This window comes from Acartia tonsa, chromosome 8, assembly GCF_053477335.1.
Source record: "Acartia tonsa isolate MP-2025a chromosome 8, ASM5347733v1, whole genome shotgun sequence".
Lineage (NCBI taxonomy): Eukaryota > Metazoa > Arthropoda > Copepoda > Calanoida > Acartiidae > Acartia > Acartia tonsa.
In genome coordinates this window covers 26,284,142-26,298,924 of record NC_137267.1, presented here as the reverse complement: position 1 = coordinate 26,298,924, position 14,783 = coordinate 26,284,142, and the positions used below count along the sequence as shown (strand labels likewise).

General features: G+C 31.9%; 1 protein-coding gene across 1 annotated transcript in view; it reads right to left on the bottom strand.

Moving 5' to 3' along the window:
• LOC145326395 (major vault protein-like) overlaps positions 1-14,783 on the bottom strand; it is a 32,416-nt gene that overhangs the window by 2,484 nt on the left and 15,149 nt on the right. The window contains exons 8-24 of the mRNA XM_080169732.1: positions 11,363-11,462; positions 10,599-10,709; positions 10,082-10,130; positions 9,292-9,428; positions 8,802-8,885; positions 5,413-5,452; positions 4,329-4,379; positions 3,974-4,042; positions 3,507-3,617; positions 3,163-3,242; positions 2,827-2,913; positions 2,643-2,718; positions 2,001-2,089; positions 1,654-1,764; positions 1,082-1,342; positions 623-746; positions 74-190 (exon numbers count right to left, since the gene is read on the bottom strand). Coding sequence (XP_080025858.1) covers positions 74-190; positions 623-746; positions 1,082-1,342; positions 1,654-1,764; positions 2,001-2,089; positions 2,643-2,718; positions 2,827-2,913; positions 3,163-3,242; positions 3,507-3,617; positions 3,974-4,042; positions 4,329-4,379; positions 5,413-5,452; positions 8,802-8,885; positions 9,292-9,428; positions 10,082-10,130; positions 10,599-10,709; positions 11,363-11,462 — 1,697 coding nt within the window. The remainder of the gene's footprint in view (positions 1-73; positions 191-622; positions 747-1,081; positions 1,343-1,653; positions 1,765-2,000; positions 2,090-2,642; positions 2,719-2,826; positions 2,914-3,162; positions 3,243-3,506; positions 3,618-3,973; positions 4,043-4,328; positions 4,380-5,412; positions 5,453-8,801; positions 8,886-9,291; positions 9,429-10,081; positions 10,131-10,598; positions 10,710-11,362; positions 11,463-14,783) is intronic.

Here is a 14,783-nt window from a genome sequence, read left to right as displayed (position 1 = left end):
TGCCAATTTACAATTGAAAAATTAATATGTAATTGGGAATTGTGGGAAGGGCTAATTGTAAATATTTGTGTACCTGTCCAGTAGATTCAACCGCAGCACTCTCGGCCTGTAGGAAAATCAGCTGTTTTCTCTCCTTCTCAGCCAAAGCTTCGTCCGTGATTCTCTGTCTTTCCAAGCGGCCCTTAGCTTCCTAAATAAAACAAGATGGCAACAGTTAAAGGAACTAAGAATGATATTATTACTATTGAGATAACATCCCAAAACGCTAATATCAGTATGTCAATTTGATTGTTGGCTACATTTGATTAAAATCTTAAAACAGTCAATTTCAATATTATTTAACAAAAAATCTTTTTTTTTAAATCAGAATTATATCTCATATAGTAATCACATATTGTAATATTGCTGAAGTTATGAAGTAGCTTTGCTACTAAAAGGTAGAGTGCTTATTGAGCAATGAACAATCCCCTCTCACCAATTTACCTAACCTGACCCAAAGTGTTAAACAAACAAACGAAAAACTGCCTCATTTATTTATTATTTAAAAAAAAATAAGCATGGGTTTTGGTTATGTGCTCGACTAGGCACTCTCAGGAAAACCACCAAGAAACAAACACCTTACTTGTTCAATTCTTTCAGCCTCTCTCTTGGCCGCAGCCTCCTGGGACTGAGTGGTGATCTCGATGGCAAGGGTCACTGATTTCTGGAGGCTGTCACGGGTCCTTTGGTCGACTGGCTCTACTGACCTGTTCATAGATAGATTGTGTTAATGTTACATTCAATAATAAATAAGGACGTTTATTTCTAGCAGCTATATTAGCAAAATGGCATTAATTTTTAAGAAGATGTTGTTTAATATTAACACAAAATAGTTGGTTAGTGGAGAACGGTTTTAGGGGAAAATAATTATATGACATGTGTGTGACATGTAACATAGATTAGTGAGTTCGTTTTTTCTGGGGAGAGTCAAGAAAAAGAAAAAGAAGGCCGGGATCAGACGAACATTAATTAGCCAACATAGAGTGTATAATTTGCATATAGCATATGTCAGTTCAACATTTTTAACAGGTAAAGCACTTACTTAATATCAACAGAAGTAACTTTTAGGTTATTCTGGGGGAACAACATGAACGGTTCATCCCCAAAAACTGACCCATGGATGATGGAGGCAGAATTCTTGTGGAAATTATCAAAAGACACGGAGGACACTGTGCCTCTGATCTTGGAGGCCAGAGCCTTGCACAAGTCTCCGGTGAAGTCGGCCACGGAAAATATCTTGGCGGCCTCCTTCTGGTCTTCGGAGGTCAGGAAATGCCAATTATAAGAGATGTCCAGTTGCAATCTAAAAGATAAAATGTTTATTTTTTTTTTATAGATTTCAATATTTTCTCAGCACAAATAAGATAAATAGTGACATTTTTGTCTGATTTGTTGCGCTTTGCTTATTTAGATATTATCTTAATGGATAGACAATGGACGACAAATTTTTTTATGTCCCAAATGATGATAACCAAAACTATCCTTTCTGAAATTTAAAATTATTAGTAGAAAGTATTGGAAAATGCAATAAATGTACCCGCCATAACCATTGGTTACCATTGTCACAGTTCCCAACCTCACTATATGTTACCAACCTTGCATTTTCTAACATACCTGGCGTGATCCGCAGTCTCTACGATGATCAAATCCGAGGTAAAATCCGGACCAAGAAGCAGGGCAACTGTTCGGATCTTGTTGGCTTTCTTTGGCTTCCCAGCTGATAAGCTAAAATATTTATATGTATTTATGTGTAGCTTGCAGGTACAGACACAGCTAGCTGTTTATCTATCCTTATATACAGTCTATTAATCTATTTATATATAAGTTGAGTAAAGCTAGATCAGCTCCAAAACAGCTCTGGCCTAACAATATTTAGCTAGAGCTATCTATCCATATATATTTTATTTATCAATCTGTCAAATTAATAATCTCTTTCTAAGCATCTAACTATGTTTTCATACCTTAGTTGAGTAAATTGTTCATCTGGTCCCAGCATGACTAGATCAGGTCCAAACACAACTCTGGACTTCTTGCTCTTGTAATCATACACCTTATTGAAGAATAGTTTATATTGGCTAAATATTAAACATATCCTAAAAAGTTTTATATTATTAATTTTATTGTGACTTTCTTATGCATAGTGTCTATTTATCCATCCTATTATCTTTGTATGTACTTGTACAACAGCATTATGTGGAACATGGATGTTGACAACTCTTGTTGGGTCCCACTCACCATCTTTTTATCTATCTATCTATATATGTACCTGTACAGCAGCATTATGTGGAACATGGATGGTGACAACTCTTGCTGGGTCCCACTCACCATATATTTATTTTTCTATGTACCTAAGTATCTATCTACGTACCTGTAACAATGAGAGTTCTTTTAGGATCCAACCCTCTATCTATCTATATATGTACCTGTACAGCAGCATTATGAGGAACATGGATTGTCACAACTCTTGTTGGGTCCCACTCACCATCTATTTATTTATCTATCTATATATGTACCTGTACAGCAGCATTATGTGGAACATGGATTGTCACAACTCTTGTTGGGTCCCACTCGCCATATATTTATCTATCTATCTATATATGTACCTGTACAGCAGCATTATGTGGAACATGGATTGTCACAACTCTTGTTGGGTCCCACTCACCATCATCCTCTCCAGAACTAAACATGCGTTTTATCCTCATTTTGCTACAAATTATTTTGTTATCAATTAAACATTTTTTTACAGAAATTAATTTTGGGAAATTTTCGAAAAACATTATTGATTACCTTTGTCCAGTTTGTTTGTTAATTTTAGATTTATTAATCCAATCCCCTCGATCAGCAGCTGCATCTCTATCAGTAGACAGTAGGGACCTATAAAAAAAACACTGTTAATTTGGGTTTTTATTTTACATTTTTTCTTAATTTTAAGGTATTTTTAAAGAATTTCCCCGACAAATGTGCATCTACTCTGTAATCAACTTTGTCTGATTATATATCAATAGCAATATGAGATCATTGATCAGATATTATATAAAATTCTATCCTGAACCAAAAAACAGAATATTAAAACAAACTCTGGATTAAAACAAGGATAGCCAAACAATCTTTATCAAACCTTACTTGACAATGGCAGGCACAGACTTCTCCCAAAGTTCTTCGTCTTCCCCAAGCATGTACGTCTGACCAATCACAGCGCGCACCTAAAAGTAATTGGACCAATAAGGTTTCTATAAAGCTCTAAATTCAACCAATCACAGCTGGCATACAGAAAGAGACCAATCACTGGCATTTTTAATATAGAATAATCAATTACAATTTCTAAAGACAAAAAATATGAAACAGAGATAGGACATTCAACTAATATCCACCCTGTTCGCAAGTTACGATAAACAAAATATTTTTGTTTGTTAATAGATTTAGATTATTTCGAGGAAAAGTTAGGAGAATATAAAAATTAAACCTACCTGTCCAGTTTTAATGTTTCTCACATAAATACCCTCATTCTCATGAAGGGGGATGGCCTGGCGTTGAGTCAGTACCTCCACTTCAACTGGTGGAATATATTCCAGGGGTCCCTAGGGTAGTCAGTTATGAATCTTAAGAATCCTCATTTATTTTATGTTTTTGACTTGGTCTTATAAAAATCATGGTGTCAAAAAACATTTGAATATTTGAATGCCTTATGACGACAAAAGACAAGGTGCTTTCACTCCAAATGCCCATCCCCTATACCTGACCCAAACAAACAAAACAGAACAAACAAACAAAAAATATTATCCCCCCTCACCCACTTATTTTCAATTTATTTAAAAAATAAGGGTGGAAGATTTCAATTTTCGAAATTGAACATTTTAGGAAAATTGCCAAAGACACTAAATAAAAGTAAATATGATTGATATAAAATCGATATAGCATTGTTTTATGACATTACCTGCAACATCCATTTATCTCCTGGTTGCCTTTGCTTTGACGGAGTAACTGATTCATCAGTAAAAGCTTCCTAAATCACAAAAAAAGATTAATGGAATTTTTACAAAAGTTTATAAAAACGTTTATCTCAAACACTTATAAAATCTATAATTCAATTGTTAGTATAATTTATTTTTCAGAAAGATTAAATTGAATTTGAAAAGAAGTATTAAAAGAATTTCATTTAAACACAAATCCTTTTTGAAAATATTGTTATGAGATTGTAAAGATGTTTTTGTACATTTGTTTGACAGTCACAAAACGCGTTCATTGCCGACTGACCGATAAACCAACAGAACATCAATTTTAAATATCACCTGTGATCTTAGAACAATTCCCTCATTATCACCCAAAATAAATACATCCTGTTTTCAAAATAACGTTTTTATATCAATTTTAATGCAAAAATTTTATGCAATATTGAATACTAGCGGCTACACCCCCTAGAAGTATCTAGGGGCAATTAATGTGGGAGATACCCTCTCCCAAAATAGTTAAAAACCTTCCATGTAAAGGAGAATCATATTGGATCAGCGGTTAGCGAGATCCTTCGCTACAGACAAAAATAGCTTACTACTTGAGATCCTTCGCTACAGACAAAAATAGCTTACTACTTTATATAATAGGATTTCCACACTAAAACTTTGAAGCTTTTTATAATGCCTATAAAAATTACGTAAAACTTGCCTACTTTTGGTCCATTAAAATGTAAATTGGCCTACTTTTGGTAATTTAGTCTATATATTGACCTATCATTGGTCATTTGTATTGTATGACGTCATTTTTTTTAGGTACTATAAAGAGCTTCAAAGTTTTGCTTCTTTTAGCAGTATTTTTTTATATTACTTCATTCTTGTTAACAAATTATATAATTTTAATTTTTGTGCATTATAATTAATCTCAATGAATGAATTCTTTAAAAAATTTAAATTAAATAGTTTTGTATAACATTGCTGTGAAATTTTGGTAATTCCACTTCGACTGAATTGGTGAACTTTTAAAGAACCAAAATATGTTTTTTTTTTTGTGTGCTTAATTAGGGTCCGGAGAGTTTCATACCGATAGGTTCTCTTAAAGATTCATGATATCTTGTTAAGTCAATAACAAAGAATAGGGGGAGGGGGGATGGTTTTTTATTTCACTTGCAGTTTGATTCATTATACTAAACAGTTTTTGAAAACCCTGAAAATGAATTAGTATTATTTTATCCGGTATTTAAATCCACTTTGTAAGCACATTACTTGATAATTAACTAACACATTAATTAATAACCAACAAACACATAAGTAGGAAAAACTTTGCTAATTTAACAACATATCAAAGAGTATATTTAGTGCTGATAACATAATTTAGAACAGTTTTGCTCCTTGATATATTAATTTATAAAATGTTATTTCCCTGAACTCCGTCTTCTAATATTTCTCCGGGCTGTAGAAAGAAACTGAAAATAAAATAACAAATCAATTATTCATTTAATTCTTAGTAACAAATCGAAATAAAATGTATGTACATCATTAAAGATATTATGCAAAATTTCAGTTTAGATTACTAAGGGAGAGGTAGGTTGTGCTAAAATTCCGTAAAGGTGTGAGTTTTAAGGCTTATAAACAGTAGTAGAACGATTATATTCACTAAATATGTGTATTCCTTATTGAAAAGAACTAGGAGACCAAAATATTAGTGAAAAATATTGAGTGAATATAATCGTTCTACTACTGTTTTTAAACCTTAAAACTCACACTTTTACGGAATTTTAGCACAACATACCTCCCCCTTCCTGCTTTTAAAGCAAGTTTTTTACATTTATATTAGGCATGTTAATATATAACATAAAAAGTCTCATAAAAAGATTTCTTTATTAAATAATTGAATGCATAAATGTTTTGGCAAGTGTGGTTCTACTTTGTTTATAATTTTGTCATCCTTGTTGCTTAATAAAAATGATGTGCAAAAAAATGCGGACATTATTATTATTGTAGTATTGCTTTTTTTTTAACTTTTAACCCAAGCCGCGCAATTTGAATTTTAAAAATCTCCGCATTTTTTTGCACACCCTTTATATGGCAAAAAAGAAATACTACATTATGCATGTATGTACATATGAATGAATTAATATTTTACATTCTTTTATACAAACTTTTGCAATTTTTCTACTGAATTTGTTGCATATCTAAAAATCCGCAAAACAAAAGAATATTATACAGTGTGTGTTTTTTTTTATGAAAACTTTTTTGAAAGCAATTTTACCCCACTTATAGTTATCAGAATTTAATGATTAATGGCTTATTTTCTTCGTTTTTTAAGGGAAATTATGAAACAACCAAAAAAAATTACAGTTTTTGTTGAAAAAGTACAGTAAAGTTGAAAATTAAAAACTTAGGTGACAACATCTAAAAATGGTTTTAGCGCATTTTTCTTATGCTCAAAATTGGATTTTAAGTAGTCGACTTTGGGGGGCCAGTACTTTCTCCCTGATTGAGATATGGCCTTCAAACTTTGACCTATTCTAGTACATGTCCCCAATAGTATCTGTATAAATTTATAGCTCTATATCTCAACTTTGAAGCGTTTTGCAGCCATTCTTGAAAAAGGTAGAATATTTGAACATAAGAAAAATGCGCTAAAACCATTTTTAGATGTTGACACCTAAGTTTTTAATTTTCAATTTTACTGTACTTTTCAACAAAAACTGTATTTTTTTTTGGTTGTTTCATAATTTCCCTTAAAAAACGAAGAAAATAAGCCATTAATCATTAAATTCTGATAACTATAAGTGGGGTAAAATTGCTTTCAAAAAAGTTCTCATAAAAAAAACACTGTAGGAATATAAATTATTTTGCATAAATGTTTTCTGCAATAATATACATATTATGATGTTATAATTTTATTCTGCAGTTCTTCTAATAGAAAAGCTACTCTTTTCCGTCCCCATCCATCAAAAATAATGAGAAAGATATGCATTAAAAAATCACCATATCAAAATGATCTAACTTACGTTGACTGCATGTTTTTAGTTTTTTGATTCAAATCAACTAACTGGAAAAAGTGTCTTAAAAATCAGCCATGTGACGTCATAAAAATGAGGGATTATCCATCTCTTTTTTAGGGGTTTTCTTTCCCACTTCTCCCCTCATCTCCCTCATTTTTATGACGTCACATGACTGATTTTTGAGACACTTTGTTCAGTTACCAAATCAATTTTAGGACGAATTAAACTAAACTATTGAAAGTACCTTGGGAAAGTATTTGAAGGTGTGTGTGTTTGTGTTTTGTGCGTGTATTTGTGTGTGTGTGTATTATGTGTATGTGTGAGAAACATAATGTATTCAACCAAATCTAGATTTACTAAAACTTTTCAACTAAACTTTCCTACTATCGGTGCTCAAATGATGTCACTAGAAAATTTGTCCAACAGATAGCCAACTTTAAAAAATTTATTTTGGAAAAACACCTTCTAGTGCAGGTGAGCTTATTTATTCTCTTAATTTATAATATTCTACAGTAAAATTGTTGACGCCTTCATTCATTTATTCTCAATCCTTTTTTCATATTTATTCTTTCCTTGTTTAAAAATTTAATGGATAAAATATTTAGGTAACCACTGGACCGAGTAGCTTCTAATTTTCAGTAAAGCTTATCAATTTTATAAGATCTTGAATTTTTTTTAAAAGTTAAAAAAAATCACACCAGTTTTTCATCAAATAAATAAAAATATAAAGTAACTTTGACCCTCCTGTTTGATTTAAGCCAAAAGTAAAGAAATTGTAATTTTAGCTGTAAATAAAATTTACTTTTTTATGTAAACATTTTTTCCATCTTTGATGTTGAAGAAAGTTTGAAAGAATTAGTGGAAGCAAATGTGCTTTTGGTTTGTTTTAGATGTGGCAACAAAAACTAAAAAACTTTTTTATCCCAATTTTTAGTAGCGTAGCTGCTCTACATCACACATTTTTGTTTGGTGTGTACGTTCATTGTTTTGTAACATTTACAATAAGGTATATAGGCGGTGGAAATAACAATAGATGTAAGTGGAAAAATTGTCGTTAATTTAGGTTGCTAACAGATGGACATATTTTTTTTGGTCAGTTCGTTCAATCAGTAGGAGGAAAGGGGACTGGGTAACGGTGTGTATAGAGGGGATTGTTATTTCAACCAGCTACAAGTTTCACTTTATCAGAGTACATGATATATTATCTGGTGTAAGATACAAGTATTAATAAATTCATTAATTTATTATTTTTAGTAAAAAACAATAACTATACTATTAAGTAATTGAGAATCTAAAATCTTCATTGATTCATTAAAGTAAAAAAAAAGAGAGGACAGGGGTTAAATAACTGTATGTTCACGGGGTGGGGACAGTTTGTCAACTTTCATTTGGATCTTAAATATTAGCCAATAGCGTCGGAAATAATTATAAAACTAAGTCGCTACAAAAGAGTGGAAAGCAATTTTCTAGCAGACGAAGAATTTCCCACCACTGGAACCAGGTAGGTGTCTGGGTTATACATCTATACTTTTATACATTTATTATTGAATCCATTTAATTAAATAAATGCAAATTATGGATGTTATCATCCTTGTCCTTTCCTTTTTACTGAAAAAAAACTATCCACTTCTTCAGATACTGTAGAAAATTGGATTTCAATTCATTTCTTCGGTGAATTGTTTAAATCTGGACTATGATTGTTTTACAAAAATTATATCCCTTCAAAGTCTTATTGTGATAAATGAAAACAAATAATACAGACTGACATAGCACAAAAAAATGTAATAGTTTTTATGTTTACCTTTTTTCTCCTTTGATCAGTTTCCTGGCACCAAGTTGAGGCTTCCCTGCCGCATCCACGGGATTAACCACCACGCAATATTGCCTAAATAAAGATGTTTCCCTTTTAGACCTCAAAAACTGCAAAAGTTCTAAATAAGGTATATAAATAAGGATATTTCCTAAAGACTGACCAACGGTCAACCAAGAAAAGCTATACAAATGGTTGGATAATATATATAAACAAAGCTCTCAAATTCAAAATGCAATTATATCTAACATAATTTTGGAAATTATAGAGTGGCCACTTTCCTTTTAGTTTATAAATTTTTTACTGTCGAAATTTTTAAAAATGCTACATTCAAGAGGAATAGTATGATTAGATTGTAGAATATCTGCGCACGATGCAATGTTGGATAGCTGAAAATAGACAATTATTTTCAAACATGTCCACATGTCCATCTCGTTCAAAGGGACATACTGACGTTTTGCTTTGCTATTAACAATATTACCTATTAGTGAGAGTGGTGATATTGATGATACCAACAACCTTCTCATAAACATCAGGAATAAAGGTCTCCATTTGATCAATAGTGATCAGATACTCTTCTCCGGATTTTCTCAACTTCCCAAGAGAATCAGTAAATGTCTACAATTAATGAAACTATCAGGGATCTAAAGGGATAAGACAATTGCTGATAAATTGATGTACATCCCCACTGATGATACACAAACTACCCATTCTGTAGATTACAATTAATGGTTAAAACGTTTGGACACTCAACTTAATGAATCAACCAATCATGATTTAATAACAGTCCCCAAAGCTATTAGGCCAACGAATAAGAAAACGTTCGTTATTTTATAAAAAGGGGACTGTAGTCCCCTACCTCCCTGGAAACTATGCATAAGGCATGAACGAGCCTCATACACATAATCTTAAAGCTTTAAAAACATTTATATGTAAGATTTTATACGGTCAGACAATTAAAAAAAACATTCTTGTACTTTTATTTTTTAGACGAAAAATAAAGGAAAAAACTGTACTTTTAAAGTGTGAAAAATATATTTTTACATTTTTGCAGAAATATTTATAGTAAAAATAGTCGTTGATACGTTATATAGTTTTCTATATTAAAAATATCAATTATTTTGTAACTGTCTATAGTTCTTTAGCAAAATGGGGATAGATGTCACTGCGTTTGGCCTACCTATTCTATTGACGCCAGGAAATACATAATAACCTATCTCTTTTTTAGAGTTTTCTTTAAAGAACACGTTTTGCATGTTAATAAAATTAACCTGTTGAGCACAAACATTAACAGCTTGCTTATCGGTCAACACAATCGCTCTAAAACATAAAAAATGTTATTTAGTTATTATTTCCTTTTGGACTTATCAACCCTCCCTAGCTTCCAGAAACATTCTGACTAATTTCTTCTAACGTTTTTGTTAGTTTGTTTTCTCTAGCTTAACCCTGTGGGGCCTATAGCTAAAGTGCCCTAAATCCTGCAAGGCTACCCTGTACACAACATAACTTAACCTTACCTATACTAAGTTTAAAATCAACACGTGAACTTACCCCCCCCCCCCCCCCCGGGGCTTTATTTTCAAAATAGGGGGAAAGGAAGTTCTGTGCTCGAATAGGCACATGTAAGGAAATTTGCAGCTACGCTTTTCTTGGATAACGCGGAAAGTGTCATGTATCATGTCGTAAACCCCTATAAAAGAGATGGATAATAGACGTATTTTTATGACGTCGCACAAGTAATTTTCCTCATACCCCTTTTCTTTTTTAGGCGTGATACTAAAAGCTTACCCAACAACAGATACAATTTCTTCATAAACTCCAGGTAGATAAGCTCCGCTCCGTCTCACCATCCACTCCTCGCCTGCTACGCGAGCCTTGCCGTCTCTATCCACGGTTTCCCTGTAGAATAAAATGTTTGAATATCATTTGTTATCATGCATATTGAAGTAGTATAGGTGTGTTTGTTGCAATATTTTCACGCAACTTCCCCCTTGTTTTTTTATAGAAAGGGAGATTATTGAGTAACCATAGATCCTTTTTTTGGGAACGTCATTTATTACGGGGGTGAATTTAGGACACCTGCAGTTAATGTAATAATGAGCTCTCATATCTTAGTGGGTTAATTCGTAATATGCTTGAACTTGCTCCATGACAACTGGAAAACTGCACTGAGAAACTATGTTAGTTAATCAATCAGGAATATTTGTGTGCCCAATAAGATGTCAAAAACAGCCAAACAATGAGGTATATTTTCAAAAAATATTATAATGGAGGGAGACAGGAAATATATTGAAACCACAACCACCTTTGAAAACATTGAACTTAATAAATATGTATTATAAAGGTGACAGACGGTAGAAATTTCAAAATCAAATATATCATTAGGAGCAATATCCCCACCTTGAAAATAATCTAAAAATTTAGCGTTTAATAAACTTAATAACATAATTAAATAACGAAATTATGTCTATAATACGATGCAATATATAAATATTTCAGTTTACAAGTTTAATCTTAAACGATATAAAGTAAAAGATATAGAAATAAATTACCTAAGAGCCCTAAGGGTAAGAGCACAGTTAGGCTTGATAATTGCCGCCTTCACCTCTCCCAAAATCTCAACCTCCTTCCTGGGGATATAAGTTCCAGGCCCTGCAAAGAAAAAAATAGTATCTAAAATTTATAAAAAATGGAAAAACCCATACAAACTTTAAAAAAAAATTTCAACTGCTACATTTTGTGATTTCATTATAAAAAAAAAAACACTTATTAAGGATATTTTTATTGTGCAATTTTTTATTTATTTAAGTATAATTTGAACTAAACAAAGCATTTGAAGACATTTTTTACATATGATTAACGAAATTATTTTATTATTAAGATAATGCTCATAATATTGCAGTCCAAATGAATAGTAAATTGTAATACAGAAATAAAATCCTATACAAAATAAAAACTGCGTGTAGACTATAGAGTCTAGACTGCATAGAATCTGTTGAATCTATTATCTCGGCTGATTAGACAAAGTTTAGTTTATTAGACTTTGTAACTGCCATAAAATTCAGACGGAGCAATTTTCTTTAGAGGTACATTAACATTATTGTTGAGTGGCCAATAGAGTACGTACAAGCTCTAATGTTAGAGAATCTGCACTTTTGAAAAGAGTGAATAAGAAGTAGTTTTCTGAAAAGACTAAGAATATTTTCATGTAAGAAGCATGTTATTCTACCAACATTCTTATTTTAATATAAGATGTAGCCTCCAGATTTAATATATGAATATCAAGAATAAAGGAATTCCGTTTAAAAAAATATAACTTTATAATTAAAAATCAAGGCTCATTTAGAAATACAAATACAATTTCTAGTTCTTGTATAATGCATTTGAATTACCAACGAACTTTTAAGTGAAAGGAGAAAGTCGCTAAAAAAAATTCTGACATCATAAAAATGAGGGATGAGAAGAAGAGGAGTGGGAAAGAAACCCCCTAAAAAAGAGATGAATAATCCCTCATTTTTATGAGGTCACATGCTGATTTTTTGGGCGACTTTTTCTATTCACAGTTTTAAAGTAGGGATAGAACAATGGATTTATTATTACTTTGATCTTACACCAGTTTATCATGTAATATACGATCCTCCTCCCACCCCATATACGCCATCCCCTTCCCTCCAACTGGATGAACTAACTAACAAAAGGAAAGTTCACGTTAGCAACCTAAATCAAAGACAATTCTTCATCTGTCGAAATACCCACGTATATTCTATGTCCACTGTTAGAACAGCCCCGTAAAGTTTGGACCGATTAGGGTTAGAGCCTCCCTCATCCGCAAAGTTTTTATTTCAATAATTAAAAATAATAAGGAGTTATATAAAAGTTCATTGGTATTGTCATGTCAAAATGTTTTTTTCTTAATCAAAATCTCTTTACGTTTTAATCTTCTATGACTATGTATAAGCTGGTAAACGGTGTCCACATAAACCATAAAAAATATTAGAATTCAAATACAAATAATTGACTTTGTCTGTCAATCAATATGTAGCGCGCATTTTTCCCTCCTTTTATTCTGTATAATAATTTTAAAATTCTATTTATCCCGTTCATTTTAATCATATGACCTTAGTTTAGCTTCGGTACACTAAGGTCATGCATGAATCCTTGTTTCATTTAAAAAAAGAATTAGTAAATCTTCCAAGATTTAATTATGATATAAAAAACATTTCAATCAAGTAAATCACTGTTTGATAAAAGGTAAAACTTTTATTTAAGTATGCTATTTTAGCAGAAAACAATTTGTTGTAAATTCTACTATCCTTTAGTTGTGAGAGCAAGTAAACTCAGGGAGGAATGGAACATTAGGCTATCATCATGCTAGTCCCCAATGTTTTGCAATAACAATTTCTCATTGGTTGGCTTAACATCTTTGGGGTCTTTTGATGGTTGGTTTATTCTTTTGAGTGTTCAAACGTTTCAACCACTTATTTTAATCTACAGAAGAAATAATTTTGTGTATCATCATTGAGAATGTACATAAATTTATCTGCCAATGTCTTATCCCTTTAGACTCCTTGAAGTAAACCACTGTGGGCACAAAGTTAATGCATTTAATTTCCGCCAACAATAATCTACGCCCCGCTTCTCGAACATTGCAACAAATTTAAAAATAAAATAGCAATTTTAAGTTTCATATGAGCGAGAGTTAATAATGCAAAAATATTTATGCATTCTACGATATAATATACTAGTGGCTTCGCCCCTACAGGCCTCTAGGGGTATTTGAGGTGGTGGGGGTTGAATTCGACTCCTCCATATTTTATTTTGTTTTCAAAATAAAAAAAAAATAAAAATGGTGGCGGGAGTTGACAAATTCCCGCCGCCATTTTGATTTTAGTTTGTTTTTTTGTTTACTGTAATTTTTTTCTAGGGTCAATTTTTCTTGGAAGAGTGGTGGTTCCCTCCCGCCAAAATTAATTTTGAACAATCCCAGGACCAATGAGAAGCTATCGGTTCAGCTGTTAGTGAAACCCTTCGATACAGACAGACACACACAAAGAAACTCTTTTACTTTATTATAAGGATATTTAAATATATTATTTTTTCGTTTTCTTTTAATAGCATCTGTGAGTGTTTTGGTGGTTTTGGAGTAACACTTGATAAAAGTATCAAGCTAAAGAATGAATATAATCATGATGTATATCAAAATTGTCCCACTTTTCAACAAATTAAGATGTATGATAAAATTAAGTCAGTATCAAATTTCTGTTAAAAATCTGGCTAACATCGACAGGGACGTCCAAGCTTTTTATTTTGAAGTAGGTAAAATGAGAGGTTTCAAAGTTTTTCGGGAGGTTATCCAATATACTAAACTAGCGGCTTCGCCCCTAGCCTCTAGATAAAAAAAGTTAAAGTGAAATTCGTAAAAAAAGGACCAAGGAAATCTCCTGCAAAAAAAAACCAAGGATATCTCTTACAAAAAAAAAACAAAAAAAAAATGGGGGGTGGTGGTGCTTTTTTTAGTTTTTTGGGGGGTTGGGGGTGTCTCACCCCCCAGGAAAATAGCTTAAAACCATCACAGGACCAGTAGGTACAATCCCTGAAAAGTAGAGCCCAATCGGTTCTGCGGTTACTTGGATCTTAAGCTTCAGACGGACAGACAGACGGACAGACTGACATCGTTCTACTTTGTATTATAGAATTAAAAAAAAATTCTATAATAAATGTCGACTATATTGCTTTAATAAAAAAGTCTTCATTTAAGATATTCCTTATTAGTTGTCATTTATACGAATTGGTTTAAAGACATTTACCCCAAAACGGGGCAATCTATCCTTTAAATGTTTAAGATGAGGAGAGAAAATGGAAAATGAAAGTTTTAGCTGAAGTAAAAGCCTACTTTCACATATTTTAATTTTAAGTGAACACATTTTTAAAAATTCTAAACAAAGTAAAACAAATATCCTCAATCACTTTTTA